The sequence below is a fragment of the Lissotriton helveticus genome, chromosome 9 (genome assembly GCF_964261635.1).
Source record: "Lissotriton helveticus chromosome 9, aLisHel1.1, whole genome shotgun sequence".
NCBI classification, from domain to species: Eukaryota; Metazoa; Chordata; class Amphibia; order Caudata; family Salamandridae; genus Lissotriton; species Lissotriton helveticus.
Window position 1 is genome coordinate 697,915,196 of NC_136070.1, and position 26,828 is coordinate 697,942,023.

At 43.3% G+C, this 26,828-nt stretch overlaps 1 protein-coding gene across 11 annotated transcripts in view; it reads left to right on the forward strand.

The window, feature by feature from the left end:
• BRMS1 (BRMS1 transcriptional repressor and anoikis regulator) overlaps positions 1–26,828 on the forward strand; it is a 214,513-nt gene that overhangs the window by 173,309 nt on the left and 14,376 nt on the right. For all 11 annotated transcript variants that reach the window (XM_078660811.1, XM_078660812.1, XM_078660817.1 and 8 more), the window contains 2 exons: positions 15,326–15,368; positions 16,584–16,710. In XM_078660811.1, the coding sequence (XP_078516937.1) occupies positions 15,326–15,368; positions 16,584–16,710 (170 nt within the window). The remainder of the gene's footprint in view (positions 1–15,325; positions 15,369–16,583; positions 16,711–26,828) is intronic.

Genomic DNA, 26,828 nt, shown 5'->3' on the forward strand with positions numbered 1-26,828 from the left:
GGATCGTTAAATGTATTCAAATTTGCTATCAAAAAGCAAAGCGCACCTTAACGATGTCCCCGAGGGCACACTCCACCCGCAAGTTGGGTGCCTCCATGGCTTTCCTTGGAAATATTCCCTTAGAAGACATTTGTAGAGCAGCCACATGGTCTACACCACACACATTTACAAAACACTACTGTGTAGATGTGCACTCCAAACAGCAGGCAGCTGTAGGGCAGGCTGTTCTAAAAACACTTTTTCAGACTGCTGCAGCTGGCACAGGCGGCCGCCGCTAATGGAGGGACTGCTATGTATTCTATGCAATAGATATGAATTCAGCAGCCCACATGCCTCGAACCGAATATGCTACTTACCAGTATGCATCTGTTCTTGACATGTAGGGCTGCTGACATTCATATCGCCCGCCCTCCTCCCCGGCGCCTGTAGCGGCTGCAGCACTTACACTTACTCTTAGCATGGTCATCACTCACGGTGTTACACTCCATCTTTGCCACAATGGCTAAAAACAATCTGGGGATGGAGTCGATGCCCATGCGCATTGTAGTCCAGGGGAGGAGCCACCTATCTCGTGATACTTCGAAGACTCTTCCAGGACAACAATGTGCAATCATCCGGACCCAACACTAGGCGGCAATCTATGCAATAGATATGAATGTCAGCAGCCCTACATGCCAAGAACAGATGCATACTGGTAAGTAGCATATTCGTTACGCGCCCACACTGCCTGCTCTGTCCCTGCTCGTCTCACGGTTGGACTTTAGCTCATATAAATTTGGAATTAACACTTATTTGCCTCAGATTGTATGTGCATGGAATCGCTGTATGGTGTGTAATCGTGGAAGGCTCTGGACCTTGTTTGACGTTGTTGTACTGCGCTGCATTTCATCAAGGTGTGAAATGGGGGCATCTCTTGTGCTCGAGGATTACCGGCTGTGAATGAGACAACACGCAGGTTACAAATGTTTTTTACTTTGTGCTATTTTCAAGGTCACACGTAGAAATGTTCCTAAAGAATTTAATGCGGTGTCTTTGCTGAGGTACCAGTTTGCATGTGCACAGACACGTAAAGCGTCCAACCTCTGTGGGCGCCCACATCCCCTTTTGAATCCCAGACTGCAATGCGCGCCATCAATCATATACCACCACGGGGTCTCCCTGCCCCTGAAAGAAGGATGCGGAGTGACCTTTACGAGAAATACAGAACCCCAAAAGAGAAAGGAGACGAAGAGGACATTCCTTTAACACTAAGTAAATGTAAATTCTGACTGCACTACCGACAGTGGTTCCAGTATAAAATGTGTACACACTGTTTCAAAGTTTGGCAATATGAGGCTATGCAGAATGCTCCGAGAATGCTCTCTGATTAGATGCAAATATTTGCAGAAGCTTGAAAGCAAGATTAATGATTCTTAGCTTTCAATATAAAATGTTCCTCAGAAAATGAAAGAAGGGAAAAATGCATATTGCTAAACTACTCTAAAATTTCAGGTACCATTTCTGTGAAGCATCATTTAGCTAAATGTGTTTATGCATGCTAGTATTTCCCAAAAATATTCAAATTGGAAAATCAGTGTTCAATAAGATTATAGGAAATATAAAAATAAACAAGCAATGATAAAGCCAGTAGGTCTGAAATTGGTGGTCAGCTTTTTAGTTTTGGCAATGCGTGACTTGTTTTACCATGGTTTTTGTAAAACCTTATTGTTGAGAGCAGCCTGGCCCTCACCATTATAACAAACATTGGCAAAAGAAAAATTGTTTTTGGTCTCAAAAAGCACAGACTGTCACGTTAGTTGTTAGCACTGGACAAAACTACTTTGTGTGCCGATATGCTCCTTGTGAAAGAGCAGAATGTGGTCACTCTCTCTGTATCTGCTGGCTTCACTGCGAAAGAGAATTTTAATAAACCCAAAAGGCCATGGTTAACGCCAGACCAAATTAGGGGCCCAATTAAAAGTACACACTTAGTATACTTCCTTGCATTAAGTGCAGCTATATGGATTTCGTGAATTCACTAGAATTTACAGAAGTAGGGCAAGAAATTGTACTCCTAGAAAATATTTGTGAACTGCATTTTTGCATGAGCAAACATGCATGTGTAGATTTGCTCATGCAGAAAAAAAGAGTTTTTGCAAGATAATTTTCCCTCTAACCAATTTTCCCCAACTCTGGAAGAAGGTTTATGTCTGCCATTATCAGGAGTAAATTTCCAACATTTCTCAGTATGGGAAAAGATTAGAGAAGAGTTGTTGAAAACCCTTAAAACATGCAAATTAGTAGGTTTTCACAGACTCAAAAGGGCATTCCAACCCTGGAACTATTGCTTACCACTACATTCAGTCCCAGTATGTAGATCTGCCGAAATGTGGCAACCTAAAGGGATTGCTAGTATTCAAACACTATGAGCCCTGGCATAATCAGAGAAGCTATATAAGAGCTCCTATATGATGAGATTGCTGCCATAATTTGTCACCGCACTATATGGCACCAAAGGGACAAGTGTATTTTGTTACAGGACAAGTAGATTTGAGAAGCAACCTGCCCCATGGACAAGTAGATATTTTAATAAATTCCACACCCCTGATCATTTAAAAATCATACAACAAACTGGGATATATATATATATAATATATACTTAGTCAACAACATTAATTAAATAGTACTTAACTGAATCGGAACAGCAAAGGAAAGATGGCTGCAGCATAAGGGTTTAAATGGACGATGAGGTTTTAATTTTGGATTTTTGAGTATGGCTGTAGGTTTACTTTGAAGTGTTGCCCACACAGTAGTAATTAAAAGACTATGCTTAATGTTGGCTGCTGGTCTTGTTATGAAATTGGCAGCCCTTCAATTGGAAGAAGACCTGGAAAAAAATGTGTTGATTTTTAAAGTCAAACCACTTGAGATAACTTGGACGAGGCAAAGCAGAATATGATATTCATAATAGGAAATGTGTTTGTTACATAGGGAATCTGGCTTGCTGTTTCGTGATATCCTCATACTAGGTCTATCTTTCTGAATGTGATGAGACCGATACATCTCGACCCCAAAGGACATAAAGTCTAAAAACATAAACCTTTCAAATACCAACAGAGACCTCATACAACAGGTTTCAGAGTTGGCCCAACAGAGTACCGTTGATCAATTTGCCAATTGCAACACCACTCTACTTAGTCAATAGTTGCAGTTCTTTAAGTTTGCCTTGTGTTTTTTATTAAGGTCAACTTCCGAAAAAAGTGCCTCTCTGAATTTCTTTGAAACCACCATGTCTGTGTGCGGAAAAACAGCTTTCCATGGGGTGTAGCTTAGACTTCTTAGGTTTCTATCAATCCTATGCCCTATCTGCCTACCTCCAAATACATATGGCTTGGCTGCATGCCTAGGAATCTAAAAAAAATGTTTTGACCTGCAAAGATCTCATTTAATGGAATGTGTATCCATCTGTATATGCAGGCAGAATTTGCCGTGATTCCATTGTGTGACTCTATTGCAGTCTTTATTTTTTCTTCTGCATGGTACAGGGCTCTCTGGATAGTGCATAGAATTTCTTTTCAGTATTTATTGATGATTCTCGGCACTCAATACTTTTTCTGTGATCAGCCCTGCCAAGTACCATGTATCAGGCGTTAGAATTAATTATTTCAGTGGAATGGTCCACACCACCACACTGAAATGCAAAGTTACACATTTGTAGCTTCTTCTTGTCTGTCAGCAAGCTAAAGAGCTGCAAAATAAGCATTCTGACAGAAAGCTGGCAGCTCGCAGTCTGTGATGCTTGCGACAGGCTAGGGGGATGGCTTAGCTTTCTCTTTCTCTCAGGCAGGCTACACTGTTACTAATTCTTTTGCGGCATGAGATTCACTGACTGACCAGATGTTACGAAAAAACAACTCGAGCGAGTCCGTGCAAATGGCTACTGTTGAGAGTCTATCTCACATACACATACATAGGGCAGACAGTTTCTGTTTTGTCCAGGCAACCTGCAGCTGCTCACACTGTGGGCTGTTGACTTGTGCCTTGCCCGACTGCCGTAATGTGACGACCCAGTCATCAGCGACCCGGGCCGCCGCTAGAGTGGTGATGCCTCAACAGGCACTGCAACCTGCAGCATACAAAAAGTCCAGCACTGAGGCCATGATCAAAAGGCCATGATGGCGCCAGTCGTCAACTCTAGTCCTGGAACGAGACGCACGGCTCACGGTACTGGGAGGGGTCGTCATGGTGGGCTGGTCCGTACCGTGACAGCGCTACAGTGCTCATGCTACTGGGAAGTGTCACACTGACTACCTTCTCTAATATCCTCCTAATAATTTAGTTTGTGTCAACACCCCTTCTCCAATATCCTAAAAATGTACTTTTAAGAGCATGTGACATGTCATGATCATGCTGAGCCTTAAAGTTACAGCTGCTGCTGAGGCCTCAAAGCTTAGCTATCATGCAGCTGAGGTCATGATCCGCGCTGGAGCCCCTCTCACATCCTATAGTCAGCCTCAGATCCCACGTGGCAGAGAGCCTGGACAGACTCTGTCAGTTGTTCATGATCTTATCATGCCATTAATTTGATTGTCAGCCATGGTTGAGCCAAGAAGCCCAGTCTGGGTCGGCGCCGGTTGGCTAAGGCAAGGAATCTCTGTTTAATTTATTGTTTCTCTGCTGCCCTGCCCAGCAACAGATGTTCGACCTAGGCAGTGGGCTGTGCCATGCTGCTACTAGGTGTGGGTGATATTACACTGTTCGCAAGAAAGCAACACTCCTAGTCGTTGAATGTCACTCATAACTACACTGAAATTATGAAAATGTCACGCATAACCAAACTCATACCAGTCTTTGTCAGTAAGAGCAATTGATCATTCGCCCTTGTTCTGGTGCTGCAGGGTCTGCTCTCCAGTGTGTGTTTCTCCCGAGCTGCGGAGTAGGTGTGCCAGCTGCTGCTAGGTGGCTGCTCGTCTCCTTCCAGGCAGGTATTTGCCTCACAATAGCATCCTGGCAGAAGTGGCAGCCGTCTTCAGACGGCTACCTGGGTGGGCAGCATCCGCAGCAGATGGGCCTTTTGGTTGCATTAGGGCCTGCTCCATTTCCTTACTGGTGAATCTGAGGGGGGGGAGGGGAGGAATGTCAGTCAGTTGGGCCTCTTTTGCAAAAGGCGTTTCAGTCCTCTTTAGGACAACTGGGTTGCTTCGAGATGCTTATGGAAAACTGCAGCTATATCCTCTCGGATGCACTAGGGTATAGTGCCACGGACAGCCGATCAGTTGCTTCAGCACAATTGCAAGTTCCTTGAGGTAGCAGCTTTCACTTACTATGGCGTAATCCGCATGGACATACAATTGACTAGTGCCGGGGTTAGCCACCAATTTAGTCCATTTGGCCCACTTGGGAGAGTGTCACACCTACACAGGATTCTTCTTCCGTAGCAAATACTGCTCTGGCATAGGTCAGCAAGTTCCACAACTGACGACAAGTCACTTCAGAGGCATGAACTAGTGCTACAGGTCAGTGTTGGTCCCTTCTTCAGCAGGGCAAACTACTCCGGCAAACACAAGTGCCATGACTGCTGCAGCAGGGTTGACTCTATATTGTCTTGTACATACTTCGGCAGTGAAGTAAATCCTCCACTTTTAAGTCCGTGACCGCTTCCGAGTTCACCAGTAGTCCGCGCCATCTACAAGAATGGCTTGCTCATTCCATCTTCTTCCAGGCAGGACTCTTCAGGTGTACAGGGGAAATAGTTCTTATTTCAGATCAGGGTACAGGTAATGTTCCCTTATCTCTGGGAAGCAGATTGTCAGACACCAGCTATGGCTACGCAGTAGTACTCTTGGTGCTTTCTGGTGAACCCCCTCCTTGGTCAAAGAATATCAAAATTGAACAAGAAGTGGGTCAACAGCTTCTACTTTTATGTAGGGATGGTAGGTGGGAGATGTTTATTCTCTTGTCTGCCCCTACAGAACCAGTTTGGGTCAGTTTTCCTTTCGTGTGTCAGTCTCAATCTTCCAGACTCACCATTTGTCTAGATTGATGCTGTTTAAGGAAGGGTTGTCGAAGACTATTCAGCAGTGCTCAGAATAATCAAATTTCTAAGTGGAAGCTTGTCTGCTCTTTTCCCACTTCTGTGTTTAGGTTCCCTCCTCCATTCATAGGAATGTCAGCAGTGCACTTCCATTGTCTTGCCAAGTAACCTCACCTCTATCTAGTGAATATGAACAGGTGAGGGGTTTCCAAAATGAAAACCACAAAACTGTGCTACTCTATTTTACTCAGAAAGTCATTTGCTTACAACACAGACCACACAGCTATCCACATGCTTGGGATCTTACCCCAGGTTTATTGGTAGTCGTGAAACTTTACACGAGTGGGTCAGTAAGTCTCCGCTCTTGTGGCATTGTGGTATATAAATAAATAATACCGGATCTAGGTTTTACTGGACATAGTAATAACAGATAGCTCAATAAATAAGAGTCAAGATTCGAGGTAGTAGGAGTTTGCAGGTTTAATACAGCATAAGGACAGGAACAGGACAACCTGCACAGGAATAGGATGACAGGGCCCGGCAGGGGGGACAGGATTGGACTGGCGTGGCCCGGCAGCTGCCGGGGCTGGATCTGGGATGAGCGCGCTAACATTTAATAACAGTACACAAGCATATATACTAAAACAGTTGCATTACAATGAATACAGTAGGCGGAGCAGTGGGTGTGGTCAATAGCAGTCGCGAAAGATAAGGGTGAAAGTAGGTGTAACAAGAGGCGTATACATAGACATGTGATGTAAACGTAACAGAATATGTCATAAATGGGGCGGAAACATGGAGGGGGCTACCTAAGGAGCCGGGACCTCTAACCTAATGGTGCGCGCAAACTGACAATGACGTGTTACTAGGAGAAGCTGGGGGCTATGAACTCTGTGCTAGGAGTAGAGACTGAAGTCTGGAGAGTCAGGGCGACATGTACCTAAACCCTATCTAGTATCTAATGTTTAGAGGACATGTTGATATAAACTAAAAGTCAGGAGGGGAGAGGCTAACAGACTCTAAGACTGGTGTATGCATTATTCTACATGTAGTGCGTGATGAAGAATATTAAATGACCATTAAATACAGTATTTCTCTTACATGGAGACGTAAAGGCTAGACTGTGACGGAAACTATTGATGCGATTCAGTAGCTTAGGAATGCAGAGAAGGAGGGCTGAACTGATAACTAGAATCATAACATACTCTTGGCAGACTCGTAGGCAGAGCCAGGCTGAGCCGGGCACTGTGAGGCAGGAAGTAAGTGAAGGGTCGAGGATACAGGTGGGGGCTGTATCGCTCCTCAGCGAGGGCTCAGGAGACAGAAGCTGAATCTGGTGTCCAGGCCCTTTTGAGGCCTAGAAACGGGGACTTTACAATGAAATAACGTGCACACTGAGAAACGTGGCAACGTAACTTTACATAGGCCTGATATTCGTAGTATTCACGAGAACTGGAAACTGGCATACTAGAGATGGACACAACTGTAATTGCGTCTTTAATCGATCATGGGGAATACATATGCATATTAATCATACACACATAACATAAGATGGGGAACACGTAGGGACACAGAACATGGCAAAATTTACTTTTCCACAGCATAGGTGAAAAGGGCTGGTCATGCCTCTACTGCTAAAAGCCATGGTTGGCCGCTGCGCCAGCACTTCATGCATAGATCCATCACAGAAACGATAGTCCTGTCATGATGGAGTGCACACTTGGTACACCCCCAGCTCAAGGATAGGTAAAGGACATAGCTCCTTTTTCAAAGGCAGGCGCTGTGTACACATTAGATCAGCGTAAGGCTAGAACCAAAATCCAAAGACCAGATTACCAGATACTCGTGGGTTACGGCATGCAGGACAGGGTCACAACTATGTGCTGGGGATAGTCCATCCCAGTATTCACCCTCTTTCCTACACTCCCTTCCTAACCCGGTCAAGATATTCCTGAGACTCCTTGAATCTGAAAGCAAGCCACACTAGCCCATCCACCCTAGCCCTCGATCTCCCCATCCTACCTCTAAGCCCTTCCTGCTCCACTGCATTAACCCTTGCCATTCATCCTCAACACCAGGTCCATAAGTAATGGCCACCTAGAACATTCTAGATTTAATAACGGGATTCAGGATTGACCTCCTCTTCACAGTAGATTCTAGGCAACGAAAAGACAAAGCCACATGCTCCACAAGCCCATCCCTCCAGCCTACCATATTCTGGCAAGAAGTGGAACCTCTAAGAAACTTTCAGACGTGTATCACCAGTCTTCAAGAGCCTACCTCTTTCTACCTCTCACCATGTTTATTATCTTCTTAGACTCTGTGCAAATCCCTTCTGTTTAGATGTTCACCTCTCTTGAATCACTTATCTGAATTGCCATTGACTGCAATAGTCTGTGTATCTTGAGTGACCTCAACACCTAGGTATCTCACTAGCCTGATCCACTCCAGACTAGATCCCTCTTATGTAACGTTAAAGTGTCAAACCTCTGCTCATAACTGAACCACCCAATTGACTGTGCACATCTTAGAGGTGACTCTAGCCGCACCAAAATCCATTAACATGACAGGAAATCACCCCCTCACTTGGAGTGACCACTTCTCCATCTGGTTTTTTCTTAACATCGCTACTACAATGATGATAACCTGGAACTATGGGAGAAAAAACTGCATCAAAACTCTCCAGCCACTATTATCACATTCATATTCAAATTTACTAATATGTCAGCAGTTCAGTCATTTGGTATGTGAGACCTTCAAATAACTGATGCTTTATTAGACTTCTGCCCTTTCAGTAGCCCACTGCAAGACTGAGTGCTTCTTTAAAGAATTGAATGAGTACATGTGATAACTTAACCTTTGAGAGACAATGAAATAAAATGTACAAGAAGAACTCAAAGCTTTGTGTGTCCATGTGTATTATCAAGGCAGGGAAGCATTGTACATGGTCAAAGCATAAAGTCGGAGCCACTGAAGATTGTAAAATGGCCCTGTCGTGGACGCAGTAAGTGTCCACCACACAATACACATTCCTGAAGAACTTCGGGCAGTCGACTGAATTCCATAAAATCACAGCAATATTCTGCATTTGAGAATTCACATTCCCTGGCATCGCTTACTCAAAGCCCTACATAGCTACCTCCAAATCAATTCTCACAAAGAACTATCACACCATCTTTCTTTCAAAGCCCCTTGCTTCAGCGTTATTACTAGATATGTCTCCTTCAACGTGCTCACCACCAATGACCTTAAAACGTTCATCCAAGCCAGGGGGCACAGCTGCTCTAGTTAGCAGGCTGTTGCCTTCATCACGTCTTCAAGAATAGTCTCCTCTTGACTTCAGCACCACTCCCAGTCATAGCCATCTTCAACCATCTTCAACCTATCCTTTACTGCTGTCAATGTTCCTTCTGACCACTCTCCTCAAGCCAGTATTCATGGATCAACAGACCGGGCCTGATTTAGAGTTTGGTGACACAAATTGGCCACGGCCTTATTTTAATTGCGTATTCCAATTTCATATCCTAACGCACTTGTAATAAGGTAGACAGAATATATGCCAAGTTGTGATGAGTAACTCACCTGCCAAGCTCTAAATCAGACACATCCAGCTACAGGCAAATATCCAATATATCCTTCCTGATCAACTTTATTGAAATTTCAGCCTTCACTGAGCTCTCTTCATTCCCCAAAGAAGCCATACTCACAGAAGGCTAAATAGGATGCTACTCTAGGCTGACACCTAATATTCCTTTATCGCCCTTAGGAATGACCTTAATCTCACTGTTGACAAAGATGGAATCGCCACCTCGCTATTTCTGGATTACATTTCTGCCTTTAACCCAAAACACCAAAGATACTGCCCGATTTCGGAATTGAATACCATCTTCTCTCTCCAACGTTCTTGCTTGATTATACTTCTCCATTTTCTCCCCACAAGCAGGCATTCCTCAAAGTTCCAACTTCACTTCACTTCTGTTCAGTGCTCATCTGTCTCCCGAACTCAAATTGTTGAACAGAACTCCTCTGCGATTAGGATTACAACACAAGACCATTCTCATCCTGGGCTTTTAAGCCCTCGCTCCTACGACCAGGAGTGGACTAGTGAATGATGTTCAACTGCCTCCAATTTACCTCCATAAACAAATCTGTATTCTTACATACAGAAACTGCATCCAGCATTATTTTGCCATCATATGGCACTGGTAACTTGGACTGCCACTGACCCCCTCCCCTGATGAGAGAAGTGAGGAACATGGGTGTGAATATAGAGTCCAATCTTAATATTTTTCCTCCGTTACATGAAGTGAACTAATCTTCCTTCTTCACTGTAAAGACTTCGATTCCCATGTGGCACAGTCCACCATCTCTTTCATGCTTCTCTGCATAGATTAAGACAGTGGACTTTACTCAGCGATTCCTTTCTTTATTTTTTGCAAGCCCAAAGCATACAGACCACAGTAACTAGAGAGCGCCTACATTTTGGCATCCTATTTTCATATCACTTCTGCCCTTCTAGTTCTATTCTGACGACTTGCGGCAACTCTTGTTTCATTTAAAGTGCCCTGCTTCAGCCTTTGGTCTGTGTGGCATGGCACCATTCTTACCAGAAAACATAGTGCAGCTAAGAAGAATCTTTGGTTCTAGATTTGACTTCCCTCTGACCGCCCCTACCTAGAAAGTATTGCTTTGGGGTTGTATCCTTCAACGCCAAATACTCTATCTGGATGAAGACGTGATATCGTCTCAGGAGGAAAATATTCAACTCATATTTATGTGGAACACAGTACCATATAGCTGCTAAAATACGTCGGTAAACGCGGAGATCTGATTTTATCAAGAATGCCAACTCCCAGCATACCATAGTTGGGGTGATAGGAAAGAGAGAATCATAGATTGAACATAGAAGAATCAGCCCTGAAGAAGTCTGTGGCTAAACACCAATACAGACGAAACACGTGTCGGCTAGAGAATTTTAAGGATGTTTACCATGTGAAATAAAAGAAGAAAAGAAGAAAACTGACTTATTTGTTCATCCTACTATTTCTTTCTTGTTAGCTCAGGATATATGTTGCATTTTGTATCCTTCAGATGGTACAGATAGCCAAGCAATAGAAAACTCTCCCAGCAATATTTTAAAAAAATGACCGTCACAACCACCTGAAGTTTGGAAGAGTTGCTAAGAAGGGTTATGCCCTAACCCCTCACCCTGCCTTCCTCCCCATATCATTTTATTTCAGACCTATTCAACACCCCGACACAGAGTGCCCATCCACCAGATAAATGAAAAATGTTATATTTTTTTATAGCCCTCCTTTATCTATTGTTCACTAGTCTGCCTAACTTACATGCCTAAATTCAGCCTTAGTGAAAGAAGTATGGACACGTGGGAGCTTCAGACTGAATTTTATCTCCTAAAGTTCTCATATACTGAATCATGTTACAAAATGTCATATTAAACTAATTATCAAGAAGAGCTGATAGATTTGATCCAAGAGGAAATAGTTTCCTTTGATCTTTTCCTATGAATAAGTTACTAACATCAGGTAAATCCCTTTGTAACAATCTGGCTTTACACCATGAATTAGTACCTTGGACCATGTATTTGCTCTGTGGTGTTTGGCCCACAAGGCAACTGTGGCATGGAGCGGGAATCTTTATATCTGCTTCGTAAAAACCAGTACGCTGTTGGATTTAGTGCAAAGGTGCCTGTTTTGGTACTAGCTGAAGGCGATGGGAATTTCAGGATGTCTTTAATGTTGGATTTGTCCTTATATTCCAGGAAAGTTGGGCTTTAGATCCCATCCATAGGCTGGGGTATCTTAATTTTTATAAACCTGCAACTAGGGGCACCCGGGGTAGAGCGTCTGGTGGCCTTGTTATTTGGGTATAGCAGTCACTCCCTTATGAGCCCACCGAAGTATCAGTAGGTAGCTTAGATATTATCGGGATCAAACTTTATAGGCCTAACTATTTGGAGATTTTTATTGTTGGTATTTATGCCCGAGGACTTCCTGGAGGGCGAAGCCCTGGGATTATTAACGAGTTAGATCTCTTGTTAAACTCTATTGGCAGGGATAAGTTTGTGGAAGTGGCAGGGGACTTTAATTGCACCTTCGAACCCCTTCTAAGTGAGGGTGTGGATATCCTGGCAGAGGAAGACGCTCTGTGGGATATTCCACAACTGGATCTTAAACCCATTAAAAGGGGGACTGAGGCTGCATTACATTGGCTGGGTCTGTGCATTGAGTGGGGGCTGAGAACAGCTAACGGACGCGTTCGCTCTGATAAACTAGGTCAAGCAATCTTTGACAACGGTATTAGCACCAGCAGAATCGATTACATCTTGATTAAAGCAGAGTTCTGGTCGCTTCTTGTGGACATGATAATTATGTCCCGTCCCGAGAGTGACCACAACCCGTTGGTTGCTAGCTTGAAATTTGAAGGCAGCCAAAGGGGAAATAGAGTCCCTGAGTGTGCTATAGCGGAAGCCTTTTTAACAAACGATAGGCGCAGGGTTCGGTGGTGTAGAGTAGTCGACGACCCATGCACTCTAGATCTAATATCTCAGGAAGTCTCCTCCACCTTGTGTGCTTTTCAGGCCTTGGATGATTCCGGGGACCATCTTGTACACTTAAATTTGCTCCATGAGCAGCTTTTTACTTCATTAAAAGCATTATTCTCTAAAAGCTGTAAACCTGGTCAAAAAAACCTGCCCTTATAATGGGGAATAATTGGTACAATAAATCTTGTCGACAGGCTTATAGCTCCTTAGTTATAGCCGTAAGATCCCAGGTATCCAGTGACATTAGGATAGCCAGGCTAGAATATAAAAAAGCCCTAAAAATTGCAAAGAAAGAATGGGATGATCAATATTGGTCTGAGCTGCTGGAGGCTAGCAAGGCCAGGAATCAGAATAGGTTCTGGCAGATTATTAAATGGGGCAGCTCCATGGGTTCCCAAGTCCCTGCGAACCATGTGCCAGTGGAAGTCTGGGTAGATCATTACGAATCCCAGTTTAGGTCTCCCGATGATGCATTAGTCAATGTTGTGGTACCTATACCCCCTACATCACATAGTTCAAGCCTAACATGTATGTTTACCAATAAGGATGCGGAGTTCGCGCTGGGTTCAGTCCAAGCCGGTAAGGCACCCGGCATGGACTGCATCCTCGCTGATCTATTCAAATATGACCCCTCGAATTGGGTCCCTTATCTTACGATATTAGCAAACGCCATTGCAAATGGGGCACCTATCCCGGATTCATGGCGAGGGGCGGAAATCCTACCCATATTTAAAAAGGGGGATAGGTCCGTACCTGGGAACTATCGCCCCATTAGCCTAATAGACACAATACAGAAAATCATCGCGAGGATGGTGTTGACTAAAATTCATGAATGGATGGATCTTGAGAATATTTTATCCCCCATGCAGGCTGGGTTTAGATCCGGTGTCAGCACCATCGATCAGGTCCTCAGATTTTTATTAATCTATTGGAAGGTTGTGACTTTGGGTGGAGGGGTTATTTATGCGGCTTTCGTAGATCTCAAGTCGGCCTTCGATCTCGTCCCAAGACATAAGTTGTGGGTCGCCTTGAGAACTATGGGAATGCCGCATGACTTGTTGGACATTGTTATACGCCTCCATGAGGGCAATTTTGCCCAGGTTGGATGGGGTAAACAGGGAGAGGTTACCAAGAAATTTCCCGTCACCCGCGGTGTACGCCAGGGGTGTGTACTTGCACCGACGCTGTTTCTGCTATTTATTAACAGGGTCGTGCAGTATTTTGAGAACACCAACCGATTCCCCCAGCCTTAGGCGGAGATACATTTCCACTTCTCATCTTTGCAGATGACACACTCATTCTTTCTAAGACACAAAAGGGGCTCCAATTTGCTTTAGATACGTTTGAGGCATTTTGCTCACACAATGACCTTCAGGTTAATGTAAACAAAACTAAAGTCATGGTGCTTACCAAAAGTAAGCCACTGAAGGGCAGGGTTAGCCTGAATGGTCAAGTGTTAGAGCAGGTGGAGAATATGACCTACCTCGGGATTGTTTTGGAAAGTAGGATTAGGTGGAAAGCGCAGCTTAATGTTCTTTCCCTAAAGTTTGCGCAATTGACTGGGTGTCTGATCAAGGAGCAGCGATACTCCCTTACGAAAAGGATTGGCCCAGTTCTAAAAGTATACAAAGCCAAAATAAGCTCGGCCATCTTGTATGGTGCGGACTTATGGGGCCATGCGGATCTCTCCCCCTTGGTCAGGATCCAATATAAATTCTTGCGCAACTTGGTTGGCCTGCCCCCATCCAGTCCCATGATACCTTTGTTATTTGACTTAGGCTGTCGTCCCATTGATGATGTTGCTCGATTTAGGACTGAGAAAGCGAAGTGTCTGAAGTGATCCGGTTTTTATTTTATTTTACTGCGGATAATAAGACTTATTTAAAAGAAAATACATTTCTGAAGTCTGCTTTAGGCCACCTGAGTAGCACAGTTGATAGAAAATCGTTAACCCAGTGGGTGAAATCGAAAAGCTTGGTGGATATTACCTGTTATCTACCGTTTGTTCTGTATCCTTAATCTGTGTGGTTTGCATAAGTTGAGGCTTGGAATTCTCTCCCAGAAACCAGCACATTAAAATAGCTAACTATAATTATAGAGTTTCAAAGGACAAACTGTTGACTCATCATTTTTTTGTGTTAAATATTTGAGATTTTGAATAGTTTTTTTTATTTTTAGCAACTATTTTGTATCTGTACGATTGGAGATGCTATAATTTTTCCTTTTGCTTTAATTAATTCTAGAGATTGTGGGTGTTACTATTTAAAGAATGTTGTAAAATATAAATCATTGTAATAATTAAATGGATTAGGATGTAATCGTGTTAAATTATTGTTTGAGGTAATTTATGACCTGATAAGTCTAGTAACTTTGATTTTTTTTCATAATATAAAAGCTCAAAATCTCAGATATATTTTATTTTTAAAAAACTGCAATTTTTACATAATTTTGTTTGAGAGGGGTGGTGATATAATATGAAATAAAATTTGACAGTTTTATTCTTTTTACAAGATGGCCCAATTAAACTTGATGTCACTCTTGCACAATATTTCTGTAGAATGTAGTTCTGACTTAGCTATGTTAGGTCTGTGCAGTTAGCTGGTGGTGTGGGGGCTTTTAATTGATGTGCAATACTCCCGTCTGTTTTACATTCTTTGCTGTTCTGTTTGGAACTGGGTCCTTATATCTCCTAGTAGATTCTGTTGCCCCATATATCTCAAATAACGCTATTATCTTTGGATTTCCAGGTTAAAGCTGCCGCAGTGTCCCCAACGAAAAGGAAATCCGACGGTAAGTACCTCTGCAGATGCTCTTTTTCATGAGTGCGCAGGCACATCTGTAGTCCGTAGATAGTTAAACCTTCATCTTTATATAGTTCATTTAATTGAGCGTTGACTTGTGCTTTGTAAGAAAAACCTAAAGAACAATACCACTTTTCTATCGAGGAATGCCAAATAACTTTGAAGGGATAAATCAAACTTTCACCTGTGCGATACATCAGCCAGATCAGATAGAGGCTAGTACATTACTTGAATGTGATCAGTCCTGCCTCCAATGCATGAGACAGTCCATGACACGGAGAAGAAGGTGCAAGAATGGGAAATATGGTAACTATTTGAGATAAAGAAGCTTTGCCATAGTACTGGCGTTGATTTCCCCATTATTTCGGACATCCTCTGAAATCTTTGATAGAAGTTGATGTGGGTTCTTGTATGACACTTGAACAATGTTGATACTAAGCAAATGGATCAAAGTAAGGGTTAGTCAGTGGTGTAAGATGCTTTAGAATGTATTCGTTCTTCCAAGTCCAGCAGTCTTGCTAATTAGTATGTTATTTCATTTGTGTTTTCTTCATAACACCAGAAAACAAGGTAAGCTGCTGAAAGGCAAAGCAGCAAGTACCTCAAATGAAACTGTTCACCAATATCTGCTAAAGGCATTGATGTCCTAGGCCCTCATTATGAGTTTTGCCTAATTTGGTGCTAGGATCCTGTGGTCCCAAACCTCTGATTACCACTGTTAACCCTGAAACAAATTCTAGCTATTGTAAGATTTTCCCCAATAATGTGGAATAACTCGGTGGAACTGGGAATACCGGATTAGTTTACATGAATCCAGGCATGTATCCGATTACATTTTCCATCTGCTCTGAGCAGGTGGAAAATGTCGGCAGGTCTGGTCTGGGACATTATGGCTAAGTTGCCATTATGCCGGAATGTCCACCTAAACCACAAAGAGTGATTAGAAAGTTAAACATCTTGCTTCATCACAGCATCATTGGCTTGCTAAGAAAGTGATTTTTTGCCATTAAGAGCATTCAAGATTCAACTCAAGATAAAAAAAAAAATCCTGTGCCATGTTCGGACTCCGGAGCAAGATGTAAAGGTTTTGTCTGTCCATATTTGAAGCTGTGCCTAGCCTAAAACTCAGTGAATCCAATGTGTTGACTACATGGACAACCTGTTACCTAATGCCCATTAACATAACTATTTGTTTTTGTCCCAGCGGGTTTGAAGACTGATAAGCAGCAGTTTTCTGCCAGGTGTGAGGACGGACAACTACACTATGAAGGCGAGAGCTTCTGTAAGGGACAGAATATTGTGCTGGAGATAAAGGATGAGGCTCCCTCCCAGTAAGTTTTTGTTTTTACCTCTTGCCATATTGCAAAGTTTCTCACTCACCACTTTCTAACTTTACTTTCATATATTGAGCACCGTTTCACTTAAGTGAGTGTGAGTTCTGACTTGGAAACTGTCACCACTTGTTAATGTGAAACAGGCACCAAAACCCCAGAAATAGGAGTCATTTCACGGAGCTTTTAAATCTCTCTTTTTCAGCTTCAAATAAGATCCAATACAATTAGAAACAACCTATGACGTATTAACTGCTCAGCAGGTTAGATCGGACGTTTTTTTACTCGTATAGGTCCAGCTCCAAAATTGTTGAAGTACAATCACAAAAAGTAGAGTGAAATCAGTTGAAAGACAAACAAAATAAGTTTATTATTCGCTGATATTCCTATTGATATGTTGACCATTTTTATAGCATACAATATACCACTTTGATTCAAGGTTGCACAGCTCATAACATACAGGAACATTTTTGCAGCCTAGCTCGTGTAAAGATTAACATGCACTTCATAATCTTGTGATTGCAAAACATCTGTATTTCCAGTTTAACCAATAACTTGCAAAGCAAATGTTCCAGCTAAGCAACTTTGTCCAAATGTCAGAAGGTGGTCCTAACTCGACCAGTCTGCTTGGCCAGGTAGACAAGTGTGACAAGATCTGATCCTTAAGTGTCCCTTAGAATATCGCAAATGGAGGCATGCATCTATTGCAGTATCGGCTTACGGATGGCTTTTCAGATTATAGTTTTATATAATACCACAGGAGGTTGTTTGAGCCCATAAGAACCCGTTGACAAACTATGATAAACCTGCCCAATTCTAAAATAAATAGTGGAGTATGTTGAAGACTGATATACTGGTTTAGATAATGAATGGGTCTAGATGATGAAGAAAAGCTCTACATCCTATCAACAGATATATTACACTCCCGTCTCTCTCACTCTGTAGATGTAGATATATATATATATATATATATATATATATATATATATATATATTATGAATGCAAGCTTAAATACGCTCCATTTAATCCCGCTCCTGTGCCAAAAGACTGAACTTTAGGAATACCAAGATCTACAGCAGCCATCTTCTTCCCTTACCTAAACCTTTTCATGCATCCTTATAGCAGCATAAACATCCTGTGCGAAGCAGGTCCCTTTATATCATGCTTTTATTATTTTGGAGGACAGCGCTACAGTAAAGATGGTGAGGGAATGTTTCGTTAACATATATAACATTGAGACTGAGCTTATCAGGTATTGCTCATAATTCTACTGAGTGGTTAGCTGAATGAAAAAGCTATTCATTTTATTTGTGTTATCTCACAAGAGCAATTTTATTGCTCTGGATCCAGTTTGCTGCCTGGGTTAATTCATGAGATGAAGAATCTGCAGTTAGAATTCCCACAGAAAGATTGTTACCGAAGGTAAGTGACTTATTCTTGTACACACCCTTGCTGCAGACATTAAGCTCAAAAAGATATGTTTGAACTTTTACCACTTCACAACAACTGAAAATATTTGATTGATGACGTGTGGCTGTAGATACACATGTTCTGCATACTTCCGCCATCTAGTGTCTGAATGTGTGAAAGTTGTTTTTCATCTGAGACGTTACAAGATAAATTGACTCCTGCTCTTGGTGATAGGGCGTATGGGTATCAACTCAATTGTTAGATTTTTTTTCTGCTGTCCGGTTCAGATGTGTTTTGTGACGCTCCAGTTCGAGACCGTCTCCGGTTTATTAGGGTTTGCTGTTCATTTCTACCCTTGTCTGTATTGTTTTGGTCCCAGTTTCCATCCCTGCGTCCGGAAAATCTGGGAACTTTCGCTCGTCGATTTCGATGTGCTCCCATCGTGGCCTTCGGACTTTGCCCATTTGGGCCTACTCTTTCAGTCAACTTTGACCGAAAATGCGTTGCTAATGGAATGAACTCCATTTCAATTCTGCCCCAGCTGCCACTCGAAATACCTCACAACTGACCTCCATCAGTTTTGCAAATTATGTCCGTCTCTAGACCATTGTGAAGCAAACTGTAAAGCGTGTCAATCTTCCAGATCGAAAAAGACATTAAGGGACCGTCGGGCACGTCACAGAGAAATGCAACTCCAAGAGATCGAAGAGGCCCCAGACATCTTCAGTCAAGATGTCAAACAGCAACAGGAAGAGCTTCACGAGGCCTCTGCAGTGGAGAATGAGGCCTTTTCCATCCATGATTCCGAATCGGGCTACACGTCTGATTCCAACCTCGACTGTACTCCAAATCCAAGATCTTCCTTTAGGTCAGCGGACAGTGACTACCCCTGTCCCTGTTCCAGCTCCCCTAAAATGTTCAGTTTCCACTGATTCTTTAACTACGGGCCTGCACTGCCATCAGGCCATGATAGGCCCTGATTCTCTGCTACAGACACCCGCCCTCAGCACAGAAAGCCAAGCCGAAACAGATGGCTCCCTGCGCCCGGCAGATTCTGCACCGAGTCAACCACATTCCTCTTTGGCTCCGAGCACCCCGCTTCCACTGCCTTTGGCTCCAAACACTTCGAATCCAAAAAAGAAAACTGTTTTGGCACACAAACCTTCAGCTTCCACATCAAAGTTACCTTCAGAATCCATCCTACAGATCATGCAGCAGCGGTTCAATCCGAAACAGAAAAAGCTACACATACAGCCTCGAACTGCCCGTATTTGAGCTCCGCCTGTGTACTCTGCACCGCCGGCCGAAGAAGCGGCAGAGGTGGAGGAGGCAGTGGTGGTGGAGGCGGAGGTGGAGGCGTTGGCGAGCGTCGAGGAGGAGGAGTAGGCGTCCTAGGATGCAGCGGCGACTGATGAGGAGCCACAGGCTGAGCTGGTTCCGGTGACCTGTTTGGAGAATAGGTCCTGGAGTACTCAGAGTCCGCTGTACGAATCACCCTCCTCCGCTTGCGGGTAAACCTCGAAGAGGTAGCTCTGGAAGCAGTGCCCCTTGATGGCGAACGATGATGCCGTTGTGACCTTGAACTCTGTCGTGAAGATGCTGACCACAGAGGGTGACAGGCTTCTCGACGACTAGCTCCGACGTCGACTTTCTTCTCGGCGTCGACTTTCTTCTCGATTCCGTTGATCTTCTCGTTGAGTGCGACCTGCGCGTCAATGGCGGACGGCGGTGTCGCCTCGAGCGCCGATGTCTCCTGGCCTCAGATCGATGGCAATGATGTATCAAAGTAGTCTGTGAAGTCCTCGACGTCAACCTCGTCCGAGGTCTCGACGTCCTTGCCCTCGACGTTGATCTTTGACGTCGTTTAGACCCAGAGCCCTGGGTCGACGGGGAGCATATCGTCATACCTAGTTTTGACGTCAAATATATACCACTAAAGGTAGAGCTCAATGCTCCAGGGTCCTGCTAGCAGGAGCCGGAAAAAAGAACTGAAAGTAACTAGCCTTTGGCTGTGCATCATGGGATACCGAGGGTCTCTGGAGGGTTCCTTAAAGACACGGTATCCATTTACAGACACATAATGGCAGCCTATGGGGCTTGTCTGTCCAACCATTCCTCTCTATCATGACAACGGTTTTTTGTGAAGGGGAGTTTCTCTATGTGTGAAACTTAGCAAAATGTTTACATTTCAGTGTTATCTGGCTATCCTTTTTCACTTCAGGATGGAGTGCTGGCCAGTGTAGCCTTGTTAATTTCAGGCTGCATTATTTGTCTTTGATTTCTCTTAAGTGTCTATGCAGGATTGCGGAAGAGGACAACTTAAGAGACTATTTCAATTGCTCCGGGGTCCATGCACATGGGCGGGACTATTCACATGATTATGACTATACACAGAGATCCCCTACTACAGAAACACATGATAAAATACATACACAATAAAAAACAATTAATAAAAACAATAACATTCTGTCTCTCATCAAATAAGACAATCAATACATTAAGCATTATAGCAAGTCTACTCTATATTCATAGACCCATGAGCTCGTACCACTGCTCTCAGAAATGCACCTTGATGAATTATTACTTCAACATCCATGAGTTGAAAGAGTACATTTAGGTATTCCTTGAGATTACTAATATGTTGCTTTTTTATCAGGGGAAGCAAAATATGGCTTGAGATCATAGCATATTATCCACAGAATTTCTTTTAATGCAGCATTGTTTGACCAGACTTTCCATCACAAGCGCAATGCAAAGAATCAAGAATGGAAAACATAACCTATATTTCAGCATACCTGCCCTGTAGCGGAACAGTAAGCTCTGTTCCCATGCCCTGTTGGTCTGGTCCTATATCGCGCAATCTGGCCTAGGGGTACAGAGTTCATATAAGAGGCCACAATCATCTTGCACCTCTCAGTGAGCATTCTTTCAGTGTCGGCTTAATCATACAGGGCATGACGTAACTGTTTTATATTAAAGTTAAGTTGTGTCTCCGTAAAAACCTGCTGAAAGTTGACCGAACGCAGGCTACATTTCACACTGCTGTGCCAGGGGGATCTCGGAACCTTTGTAACAGCTGAGGCAGTCCTTATTAATATTTCTGGTGAGGCTCCCCTCCTTATTTTTCCAAACAGCCAGCCATACTAAGGGTGGCCGGGCTCTAATGTAGTGTACTATGTACGGGATGTCCAATTCTCTATGACCGATTAAATGAGAGGACGAGATATGTACCATTAAACCTTTCTGCAATACCTATTCTCTTCGTTCTGGGTGGTATTACGTTTGTGGATAACCCATACGTTGCAATGGGTATACATTGTGTTTTATAGATTTGCAGTATGGGTGGCAGGGCGTCCCCGCCTCTGGGCTAAGGTAAACTGGGGATCTGGGCTCGAGTCTCAGTAACGACGCCAAAACCTCCTGTGATTCTGGGCAAATCACTCAATCTCCCTGTGCCTAAAATGAATGTGTCCTCATGTAACGTAACTGGTGCTATGTAAAGCGCTCTGATACCAGATTCGGTTTGGGTCTAGTTCGCGCTATAAAAAAAAAAATGTAAAATGTGGTACCCAAGATCCCGTAGATGCAAATGTCAGGCTCAAGTATACACAAAAGTGCTTGTTCAATTTAGTCTATTACCTATTGGAAAAGTAGACAAATTACATTTCTTAGGGCAGCAGGCCATGATGTAAGATTTTGAAAAATTGGTCTGCAGGTCAAGTATATACATAAAATCTACAAATCCATGGATTAAAAGGTGTAGGACCCTGGGTGTACGCACCATCAGGACTGCACCATCCACGTACAGGAGTCAGGGTAGTAGGGAACCTTTAATTTTTGGGACATCTAACGTAATGGTCATTAAAAAAGGATGGATGTTCTTAATATACAAGTTAAATAGAAGTGGTGCCAAGACACATCCTTGTCTAACTCCATGAAACACACCTATCTCCTAATTTATTCTGACCATAGCCCTCATGTCCATGTGCAAATACATGAGAAAGTGCACTAGTGCTTAGTCCAACCCCTGCAAAAGAAGATTTGACCACTGCTTTGAAAGATTAACGTAATCAAGCGCGGAGGTCAAATCCATAAAAGTCAAGTATAGGGGAATAGAATAGAATAGAATTTTATTGCTCAAATAATTAAAATCATTGCAATCACAAATACAGAGATACAGAATAAAGTGCTTAAGCTTCAATTTTAGGCATTTACATTAAAAGGATTACAACTGATAATGTAGGCATTTGCATTAAAAGGATTAAAACTGATAATGGTGGAATGAGCTTTATGGTTCTATGAATTTTTCAGAGGCCAGAATGCCCTTTGCGGCCATCAGAAATTTCTGAAAGCGCACTGACAACTGTGCTGAGTCACCCTTCAAACATTCCTCCAGGGCGACCTGGCATGTCCGAATGTTTAAAATGAGACAGATGGGTCGAAGCCAATAAGTTCTTAAATGGTGCAGTGTCTAGCAGATACATAATATGCGAGTTAACGTTTCTTTTTCTCCCCCACAAGCGCAGCACTGTGTGGATGACATTTCTTTGTAGCCTTGCCCATATTTGTATGCCTGTAGAGGGATCAAGCCGAATCGTAGCATCATTAGTTGGCACTTCATTATAGGCTTTATGGGGGACGACAGATAGTGTGGTAAGCCGCTGCTGTTGTATACTTTTAAAGCCCAGCTTCCATGCTTGTGGTTTTTTAAAGCTTGTTGCATCATTGACCTCTGACTTTATTTTTGCCTATTTTATTAAGAGTTTTGCTGCCACCGGTATGGTTATGGGGGTGGCCCATATTTCACAGGCTTCCAGTGTTTCAACAGAGTGAGTAAGAAAATTGTGCAAGGTTGAGCCAGATGTGATTTTTTTAATGCGTTTTCCCGTGCTTCTTTGGCCTTTAGACAGAATACTATGAATCGTGCTTTGAGTATCAACTTTTGAGACGTCAAGTTGAATTCCTTACGGATTTGCACATGCGAAGTGGAAGAGGGCAAAAGAAAAACTTTACGGAAGCAGGCAGATGGAGCTCTATCCAGCCACGATGACATCTTATCTTTAAAGACGATACCGCCATGGGAGATGGACGGTAGAAATGTTGCCCCCATTGCTAGGATTAAAGGGGTTAAGTCAGGTTACATGGATTTCCTTGCTCTGCAGAAGGCAACATCCAAGGATTGTGCCAGGCCGTGCATCGCTGTGATGTGTGCGGACTGCCTTCCTTTATGGTTGATCCATACACCAAGGTATTTATAATTTGAGACTGTCTGGATGGGTTTACTGTCTACCTGCCATAAACCTCTTCTCTTCGTTTGTCTGGAGATTATCATCATCTTTGTTGTTTATTTTCAATTTCTTTGCTTTGCAGTATGACGACAGTGCAGTTAGGAGTCGCTGTAGACCAATTGGAGTTTGATCTAGCAGGATGGTGTCGTCTGCGTATTGCAACAATTGAATTTTAGATCCGACCACTTTGGGAGGGAAAGCTGGAGCCTGTGCCACGAAATCAGGAAGGTCGGCTAAATACAAATTAAAAAGCATTGGGGCCAGTATACAACCTTGCTTTAGGCCCTTGTTTGTATCTGTTTGGTTGTTGACCAGTTGGCGTACACTCTGATTTTGACCCAGGTTTCAGAGTACAGAGCCTCTAGCGCATTTAAAAGTGAGTTGTTAATGCCCCAGTTTTTTTAGTTTCATCCACAGACTCGAACGGTCCTGGCTATCCAAGGCTGAAAATCGATATAAGCTAGTTAGAGTGCCTTCCCTTTCTTGTCCACTGTTGTTTCTATTAAGTAGGACACACATATCAAGTTATCTTCGATGCTAGAGGCCTTTTGGAAGTCAATTTGCGTAAACTGGATCAGATTTGTGCTTCAGCCCAGGCTGTCAGTTCTTTTAAGGGCAGGTTAACGTAGCATTTCCCATCGACATCTAAGAGGGCAATCATGCGATAGTTTTCTGGGTTCAATTGCGTCCCTTTTTTGTGTATTGGGACTGAAAGAGATCCCGTCCATGACTCTGGAATGTGCCTTCCTGATCTATACTCCATGAATAGTGGTGCCATAATGGTTGCCCATTTAGAGACTGTTCCCTTATATACCATTGGAGGTATGCTTTTTGGGCCTGGTGCCCCGCCTGGGCACATTTTGTTTATAATGTGCATGATCATATCTGCTGTTATTGCAGCATGGAGTGGGATAGTATAGAGGGCCTGGAAAAGCACAAGAAATGTGCAATTTCAGTTACTGCACTTTCACATCCTACATAGAGCATACTTAACACCAGCCCGATTGCATAAATATTTCTCGACCCAGTCAGCGTCCTCTCCAAGGTGCGCTATGGCTGAAGCGGATTTCAAACACATGTTCTGGGACTGCTCATCTCTTGACCTCTTTTGGAGGGAGGTGACGGCTCTGTTGATGGATGTAACCGAGAGAGATCTACAACCCTCCATGGCACACTGTATCCTACATTGGTTTCCCCGCACCTCAGAGGACAAAATTACTAGCAAATTCATAGATTTGGGATTCCTATTGGCCAAAAGAACTATAACCTCCCATTGGAAAGCGAAAAAGGGCCCTAGTATAGATAAATGGAAGGCAGAATTCCGGGAGTGGGCTGAGTGGGAGGGCACAGTCCGGTTACAAATTGCACGTAGAACGAGCAGTGAGAAGGCGTTGGAGAGGGCGAGAGCTTGGGAGAGACTAGTTGTGGAACTTACAGCCCCGGAAGATGCAGATGATGAGGCCTGAGCAATTAGCCCCGAGACACACACGGCATAACACACCACAATAGTCTGTAGGGTTCCACTATGTGTTATTGGTGAAGTGCTGCACCCGCCCCACATGTGAGGCGCTTAATACTACAGTGCCTTCATCGATCCCGTTGCATAGAACGATCATGGTTTTGCCCATCAGGGCAGCAGCGAATGGTTAGCTAAGACACGCCTGGGAGGGGGGTGGGGGCGGGGGGGTGAGGTGGTTGGGGGGAAGGGGGTTCAGGGGCATTTGAGCACGAATACTAGCACGGCACCCATTCACAAACAGCGCCAGGACTGGAGGGTCGAGGCGACTGTGGACAATGCAATAGACTCTGCTATTTAAATGATTCTGTCTCTTACTAAATGCATTGGGGAATGCCGATATACACATTTGTTATGACACTTACTAATACTGCAATGTAAGTTGGCAACAAAACAATAAAAATTATGTTTATAAAAAAAAATCATATCTGCTGTGGTTTTCCTTCTGATCACTTGGTACGTGCGGTGGCTCAAAGCGAGGTAGTGTGTTGGTGGAAGTAGCCAGTTTGTGACTTGTACTGTCTTCACTGGGTGAATCCACATAGAGCGTATGTGATTTTCCCACGTTTGGCCCGAGATGTTTGTAACAGTGGGTTGCAGATTTGATTTGAAGCAATTGTTTATCCACTTGCAGAATGTCTTCTGGTCTTGAGACTTCATTATTTCATGAGCTTCGATCCAGTGAGATTCTTCAGCCATTCTTCGAAGAGAGAATTTTGCTTACCTGTAGCTCTGACTGATTGCTGCCACCTTTTCCTGGTCTAATCTATGCTCTGAGATCTCATTCGTGATATTTTGCATGGTATAGTTTAATTTAAGTTTAATTGCAGACATTAACTCTTTTTGTTTTTTGAGGCGGTCATCTTTTAGGTGTGATGTGCATGAATTTCTCCTTGTCCCTCTGAGTTTATCACTAATCTCTCCCAGAAGTTGTTCCCAAGATATTGTCGGGATTATATTACCATTCCCCTCAGTTTCTCTGGACAGGATTAATTCTACTCCATCCATTTTTCTTTGTGTTCCATCGACCACCTTATTTTCCTGCTTGGCTCCAGATTGGCCTAGTCACCGATCAATTGGATTTTTGGGCGATGGCATTGTGATGATAGAATATTGCAGGAGATGATGGCATGGTTACTTGCCAATGAGGGAGTTACAGCAAAATCTTGTGCTGCATGAAAGTGCAAACTTGAGATCCGAATATAGTCTAGAGTGGCCAGTCTGGAGTGGGAGAAGTGAGTATAGGTTGTTGGTGAGTTTGAGGTTGACCTTCCATTTAAGACTCGGAGGCCCAGTTGGTTAAAATAGGCTGACTATTCGAGTCAATGGTTTACTCTTTCCACCTCAATCAGTCATTTGAATTACCAGTATTCTTCCCGCAACCAGATTCAGTTGCAGAAAGAGCTCTTCATACCCTAGATCTCAAAAGAGCTCTAATGTATTATATTGGCTTCCGTAAAACAAAAACTCTTTGTTGCCCCTCAAACAAGGAAGCCCATATCTAAAACAGGCATTTCTAGATGGATAATTTATTGCATTCAGACATGTTATGCGAAAGCTAAAATAACTTTGCCAACACCCCCTAGGCAACACTCCACCCGTAAAATAGTGGTTTCCACAGCTTTCCTGGGCAATATCCCAATAAGGCTGGTACATGGTCTACACTGCGCACTTTCACTAAGAATTATTGTGTGGGTTTTAGCACGCCAACAAGCCAATGTAGGGCAGGCAGTGCTACGTACTCTGTCAAACAACTGCAACACCCACAGGTCAGCCACTGCTTTTGGAGAGGGACTGCTTTATAGTCAATGCAGAACATGTGTATCTATAACCACACATGCAATCGAACGGATTATGTTACTTATCCTGTAAGTATCTGTTCGTGGCATGTAGTGCTATAAAT